Here is a 6,871-nt window from a genome sequence, read left to right as displayed (position 1 = left end):
TTATTTTGATATATCACAGTGAAAGATTTATCGTCCTCTTTTTTTTTTTTTTTTTTTTTTTTTTTATAAAAAAAAAAAAAAAAAAAAAAAAAGCCAGTCCTCATTGTTCAGCCGGAACCACTCAAGCGTGTCCCTTCGAACAAATCTCCTTTTTTTTCCCTCTCTCTTAAAAAAAAAAATTATCCCTTGGGCGTTTTCATTTCAGACCCTCACGTCTCTAGTAAGCAATTCTATTTCCTCTCCTGCTCTAGGATCTGTTTTCGTTCCCTGCTGCCAAACCGTGCCAGGCCAACCCTTGTCCTCTCGCTCTTTGCTCCCCGCCGGTGCCTGTCCCATTTCCCTCTTCCCTCGCCTTCGAAGACAGGAAAACCGTGTGGCAAGTGTGCTACCCGCACCTACCCTTAGAACGAAATTGAATCATTGTGACAACTCGGGTGCGAAACCCTAGAGCTGGGGAAGCCGCTTTCAGGGCACCCAGATCCGGGGTGGGAGATCACTGGGGACACCTCGGTCACAGCCTCAAGCCGTTACAGCGTCTTTGGTCTGCAGGCCAGGAAATCCAGGCCAGGCACATTTTCTATGCGACCTGGGTAAGAACTCACTAGTCCAAGCCGCCCGGCGCTGGCTGAGAGGGGCTGCCGGGAGGGGGCGCTGTGCTCCCGTTCCATCGCCACCAGGGCGCACAGCGTTCCATCCCGGGAAGGGGGGCTCTGTAAAGGAAAAGGTCGCGCCTGGGGGGGGGGGCGCGGAGAATGTAACACAGAAGCCCCAGGAGTCGCTCCATCAGGCGGGTCCCCAGAGCTCCTTTGCACTTACCACAGATCTTCAGTCCCAGTTTTCTGGTGCATCCATGGGCCACGCCACACCAAGTATCGTACGCTAGGACGAGAGACAAAATAAAATAAATAAATAAATAAATAAATAAAAAAACACATAAATAAATAAATAAATAAAATGAAAGGTGCGATTAGCGAGGTTAGGGCCAGTGAGAAAATGGGTGGGGGGCAAAAGTTTTCGCGGGGGGGGTGCGGGGGGGCCCTTAGTGCGTCTAATTAAAAGCTGGGCTGGGAAGAAGGAGCAAGCAGCTACATCTCTGGCTCACAGACTCGTGTGCTCCCAGCTCTCTTCACATTCCTTGCTTGCTTCTGGCTTCAGGTACAGAATAGTGTTTTTGAAAAGTGGGGCTGACAGCACTGGACCCGGACCCCCAAGCTGTTCCCACCCAGGCGCCGGAGAGGGGTGGGACGAAGGCTGACCCCCTCGCGAAGGGCCAGGCCTTGGCTCTTTGGTGGCGCAGCACCCACCGGCCAGGCCCAGTCCCAGTCCCTGGTCACAGTTCTCAGACTCGAAGGACGGCCACATCAGCACAGAAAGGGAACATAGAGGCATCTGGGACCCAAACGTCTCATAATTTCTTGGCGGGTCTCCAGCTGGGTGGCAGCTTAAAATAAACTGGCATGAAATGGGGTCGCGGAAGAGTTCATGAATTAATTGGGTGAAAAATAGTATTTGACTAGATGATCGGGCTCGCTTGGCTGCTCCAGTCAGATTGGGGATTCGGGAAGACAATGGTGCGCCTGCTGTCCGGTCCTCAACCCAGCCCCCTCTTCGCAATCTGCCCCTGATTAACCCGTCCTTCCACACCTCCAGCCTGGAGGCGAACTCATCCGCACCTATCCTTTGGGTAGGAACTAAGGGGCCCGGCCTCAGGGCTTCTTTTTTTTTAAACCAGGCGGTTTTCAGCCCCTCTAACTTGCCTTTGCCTCCTGCAAGGAACGCAAGAAGCGGCCAAGCCAAGCGTGCTTGCGGGCATACTGTGTTGGGCCCACGGAGAAATCCTCTGCCCGTGAAGCAAAGCAAGGCGTTTCCCATCCCCCACCCCACCCCGACCCGTGCCTCCAGCAGCGCGCGAGTGTTGGCGGCGATAAGTAAAGTGACATCCATTAAACCTCAGGCACAGCAGAGCCCCAGCGGGGAGAAGAAACGGCCTGACATCGAGAGGCAGTATGCCACAGATAGGAGTTCCACTGACAGGAAATCGGTGCAACAGCAAAACCCTAATAATAATAATAATAATAATAATAATAATAATAATACCTGGCTTGTAAAGCGCTGTTTCCACCTGATAACATGCCCTCATTTTAAACATCTTATCTAATCCTCGAAACAACCTTACAAAACACTTGCAGGCATGTGAATCTAAGACTCTGCAGCCGAAACATTTCAGTTCAGAGATTAAACGAGTTTTCCAAGGTCACTTGGCCAGAGGTTGGTGTTCAGAAACAGTCTAGTTTTTTCAAGTTGAGGGTTACCATCACAGAGAGGAAGCGGGGTGGAGAGAAAGCCCCTTTGATATAGCAGGGATCGAGAAGTATCGGTTGAGGTAAGGGAGAGCTTCTTGCCTGCCAGCGGGTTGCTGGAATAATAAGTGTAAGATTGTTCAGGCACCTCCAACAGAACCTACAGGGCCAGATAAGGACAGCCAGCTGAGCGGCTGGGGGTGTGTCCTCCAAGGAGGGCGAAAATGGACCAGCCTTCGGGCCAGCGCAAGCAGCGGAGGGCTGACACCCGGGCTGGCTGCTGAGGTTGGGTATTTCCAGGAGAGGGCTGTTTCCAGGGCAGAGTCGGAGGATCCTTAGCCCCCCACCTCTGTGGATTCAGGGCGCGTCGCTACGCGTGTTAACTCCGACTATCGCTTTCAGCTATGGTTGAGCATTTGAGAACCAGGGAGGTCTGCCAGGGTGCAGGAGTATCCAGGGTGAGTGAAAGCAAGTGCTCCCCAACCTTGCAGGACCTGAGAAAAAGTGTGCTTTGGGAGTGGGGAGCGGGGTAATTGTGGGGAGAATTGGTAAAGAAATTTACCCACGCCCAAGCAACAGACAAAAGGCGCGCAGGCCTCGAGTTCCGCCAGGCCGGCTCCTGCCCCTAGCCCAGCGCCTCCCTCACGTGCCACTAGCACTGGCGGCTTTCCGGAGCGAGCCCCTCTTTGTTGTGTGGGTCATTGTAGCTTGCCGGCGTGAGGGAAGAGGGGGCTGCACAAGGAACTGGAACGCGGCCCAAAGACTTATAGCCTCCTGCCCAGGGAGCCAGCGCCGAGGGACTGAAGGGGGTTCTCCTGTTAATATCTTGCCACTTTCGTTGATGGGGACAAATATTTTCCTAGGCATACACAAAGTGCCATAGACGCACATTAATAAGCACTCTGAACCACATGGTCCACCCTAAGCTCCTCCTCTGTCAAGATTCCAGGGTCGGTACCGTCGAGCTCATAGATTTTTGGTTTGGGGTGGGGAAACACTTCACCCCAACATGGAAAAAAGAAAAACGAGAATCCTGCATCTCCAAGCCTCTACACAGAGGTAGAAGGCCAATCCGAATTAAAGACAGATTGGTGAAGGGAAGGGTGGGGAGGCATAAATGCCCCCTTTATCTGGTTTCCGTGCTCTCTTCTCCAGGACTTGTCACACACTGACAGGTCTCCTGCCTAGGATAAAGGAGAGGGGTACTTTCCTCTCCCGTCCTGCCAAGTCGTTTTTTCTCCTCCTAGTTCTCCACCTCTTGCCACTCGGGATGATGCCCAATCCTCCCCCCACGCGCCCCCTTTGTCTCTGAGATGTAATTAATTGAGTCTCAAGCAGTTCTGTGCACCTTTTATGCCCCTGGCTTCTCCCTCACTCGTCAATAGCTCCACGCAAATTTGGAGCAATTAGGGACCCTGAATTTTCTAAAAGCTGCAATTAACGTCGAAATTTCCACTGATTATAGACTGTGAGCACAGCGCTGAATTGTGGCTTTTTTCCTTGGGGGGGGGGGGGGGGGGGGGGAGAAGAGGAGGTCAGGTCCTAGCTCAACGAAAGTCGGAGCCTGAAAACTATTCCCGCTGGGACTCCAGGTCCCTCACACCGCCTCCAGTTTTGATCCTTGTCCCATCAGGCAGACAAACAACACAACAAAACAGCGCTCGCCTAGCGCGCCTGTACCCGCCGCGGAGCCCCCAGCAATTCACCCCTGCTGGGCCCTTGTGAAGTCCTTGTTCTCTGCTGCCCCGGAGTAACCTAGCGTCCCCGACAGCCAAATGACCTCTAGCAGGATCCTGGGGATAGGGCCCCATTTGTTCCCAGCCTCCATCATCTCCGCTCTCCCCTTTCCCTTTCCTACAGCGCAGCCTCCCGACGCCCCAGCGCCCCCATCCTCGCTGCAGTCCATTTGATAGGAAACTGGGGCAGGACCTACTTGTAGGGCGCAGGTTAGTAGTGTTCGGATCTGCTCCCGCGTTCGAGGAGGTTGCGGACGAAGAAGGGGTGGAAGACGCCATCAGCTCGGTGGTCCAGGGGTCTCTACTATTCAAGGGTCCTCTGCGGGTCGGGCTCAGGAACAGGCTGGAAAGAGAAGGGAGAGCTGTGCACGGAGGGTTTCTGGGTTCTGCGGCGCGGAGCTCTGAAGCTCCGCTTGAAGTCTCGGCACCGGAGACAGAACAGAGACCAAGGGCAGCGAGCTGGTTCGGTTGGGGTGCGGGGTGAGTGGGAGGGGGCGGGGACTCGGGCGCAGGCACCGTAGCCCTAGGCGACTCTTCAGCCCCGCAACCCCGAGTGAGGCTCAGAGATGAGGGGCTCCCGAAGCCAGTGCAGGACTCTGGGAGTGGAGACTGAACTGCAAGGCGCTGACAAGCCCCACCGGGCTCCCACCAGTCGGCGTCCGGGCAGGCGGGGGGGGGGTAACGGGGGGGGAGAGGGCGAACGGGGCGGGCACGTCTGGTTCGGTGTCTGGATCTCGTTGTTGTGTCTGGCTAATTCCCTGGAAAGAAGGACGCTAACCGCTCTGGGGACAGGGACTTTGGTGAGACAAGGTGAGAAGGAAAAAAGATTCATATGTTTGTATTTCTCTCTAGGACTTGACCCGCTAAGAACCAGAGTCACCTTGCACTCCAGACAGCCAAAAGGCAGCGGGTCGGAACCTTGCCGGTCTCTTTTGTCCCACCCTGTTTCCAGCTTTATCAAGCCTCGGGAGAGGCTCAATCCCAGTTTTCGTGTTTCTCTTCTGCCTTGTCCTTAGAGTTCGCTGCCCTGAGCCAAAGAGGGTGGCGGAGGTTAGAAGGAGAACGTCACCGGGGAAACGAACTTGCGCCCAAAGCGCACGAGCCGGCGGACAGAGCTCAGCGCCCCTGTTCAGTGCTCGCCATGGCGCCCAAAGGCTCGCGGACAGAACGAATTGCAGGCTAATCTGGGTAAATCTAAGACCCCGCAGAGCACAGCCCACCAGCCTCCGCTTCCACCATGTCTTTCGGGATGCACAGCGAGCCCTGCGCGCGCACTGTCCCAGCCACGCGGCCCGCCGGTGGAAAGCGGATGCCGGCGAAGTAACAGGTTACCGCTCCCGGTCGCACCCGCTGCAGCCGCTACCTAGACGCGTTTGGGAGACCCGGGCGCTCCAAGCCCAGACGCGCACGGGAAAACCGCTCCTGTGTCACTTGGGCGCCAACCTCAGCTCCGGTGTGTATCCTTCGGGTATGAAACCGCAGATAAGGATAGGAAGAGTGAGGCAAGAGGGGGGTCCCTGCGCTGTGCACTGAGGGGCAGCTGAGACCAGCTGGGGAGAAGTACTCGGTCATGGAAGGTGGGCGAGCACGAGCGAGGGGTAAGGGTTGACCAGAAGCCGCAGGCGGAGAGGACCAGGTTGAATAGCCCAGGTTGGGCGCTGCAAGTCCTGGCTGTCACGCGTTTACCCACCTCGGCTTAGCGGTCGCGAGCTGGACCCTCTCGCTGCTCCTCGGTGTAGCGTCCAGCTATCCGCCTGGATCCTCTGGGCTCTGGTACAGGCGTAGATGCACTGAGTCACCTCTTTAAAGCTGCGTCTTTGCTTGCCCTACCCCAGGTCCGGCTCGGGAGAGCCTGGAGGAGAGGAAAGAGATCCGGAGAGGCAGCTGCTGGGCTTGAGGGAGGCGGGGGCGGAGTGGGGAGGCGGGGACCCGCTCCGCGGGGGAATCACGAGGCCGTTGCTCAACCGCCGAGCGGCTGGGCTCCTTTGCAGGTGTCTGACCGCCTCTGGAGCTTTATAGGGCGATCAGAAACCCAGCTCACGGATTTGTGCCCAGGAGGGGGGACGGTCCTATGAGTAATCTAGAACGTACACGGCACACGCTTTGTTTTTTTCAAATAAGCAGGGTATTGGGTGAAAGCAGGGAAGATAATTCCTACGAAGCGTCCTGCCTCACTGTTTCTTCTTTGTCGTCTTCTTTGCCCTCCCTTCCAGATCTTCGAGGAGACTCCAGTTATTGCTTTCCCTTGATCCCTTTCTCGTGATGGCCCCAGATCTGCGACCCCCCCGCATCGTTCCCTTGAGCCAAATCGTTCTGGGTGGTGTCCTCGCTGGCTCTCTACGGAGCCAGGGCTTCTTGTGAAAGCAAAGGAGACCAACGAGGGGGACCACTCAGACCATGGAATCTCCATCGACTCATCCCAGTTTCCTCATTCAGTTCCAGGCACCCTGAAATACCTTGTCCAAACACAGCTACCTGGTACCACCAGCGGGAGGGAAAGGTAAACCAATTCCCTTTCTCTGAAGTCCCTCTCTTTGGGCTGAGAAACGAAATTTTCGTGATTGATCATGTCTGAAGGTTAATAACACGCACGAGCGCCGCTCCACACGCATGGAGAACCCGAGCGTAGAGGTGGCTCCCCAGGGGCAGGGCAGTCCTCCTAACCTTGGCCCACTCCCCCTACTCTTTTTCAATTTCATGCCGTTTAAAGACTGGGCGTGGTGGCTCATGCCTTTAATCCCAGCACTCGGGAGGCAGCGGCAGGTGGATCTTTGTGAGTTCGAGGCCAGCCTGGTCTATATAGTGAGTTCCAGGACAGCTGGGGCTACAAGGAGA

General features: G+C 55.7%; 1 protein-coding gene and 1 long non-coding RNA gene across 3 annotated transcripts in view; one reads left to right on the top strand and one right to left on the bottom strand.

The window, feature by feature from the left end:
* Gad1 (glutamate decarboxylase 1) overlaps positions 1-6,028 on the bottom strand; it is a 43,697-nt gene extending 37,669 nt beyond the window's left edge. Inside the window, exons 1-3 of one of the 2 annotated variants that reach the window (XM_008855237.3) lie at positions 5,727-6,028; positions 4,234-4,379; positions 817-879 (exon numbers count right to left, since the gene is read on the bottom strand). In XM_008855237.3, the coding sequence (XP_008853459.1) occupies positions 817-879; positions 4,234-4,315 (145 nt within the window). In that variant the 5' untranslated portion in view covers positions 4,316-4,379; positions 5,727-6,028. Of the gene's footprint in view, positions 1-816; positions 880-4,233; positions 4,581-5,726 lie in introns of those variants that run through there. The other variant, XM_008855238.3, reaches the window with a different exon arrangement.
* LOC103751727 overlaps positions 4,803-6,871 on the top strand; it is a 3,164-nt gene continuing 1,095 nt past the window's right edge. The window contains exons 1-3 of the long non-coding RNA XR_608039.1: positions 4,803-4,846; positions 5,053-5,489; positions 6,250-6,536. This is a non-coding gene — a long non-coding RNA (uncharacterized LOC103751727). The remainder of the gene's footprint in view (positions 4,847-5,052; positions 5,490-6,249; positions 6,537-6,871) is intronic.

Source organism: Nannospalax galili, unplaced genomic scaffold (genome assembly GCF_000622305.1).
Source record: "Nannospalax galili isolate Female #2095 unplaced genomic scaffold, S.galili_v1.0 scaffold346, whole genome shotgun sequence".
Taxonomy (NCBI): Eukaryota; Metazoa; Chordata; class Mammalia; order Rodentia; family Spalacidae; genus Nannospalax; species Nannospalax galili.
The sequence above is the reverse complement of the archived record's forward strand: the minus strand, read 5'-3'. Positions and strand labels throughout refer to the sequence as shown.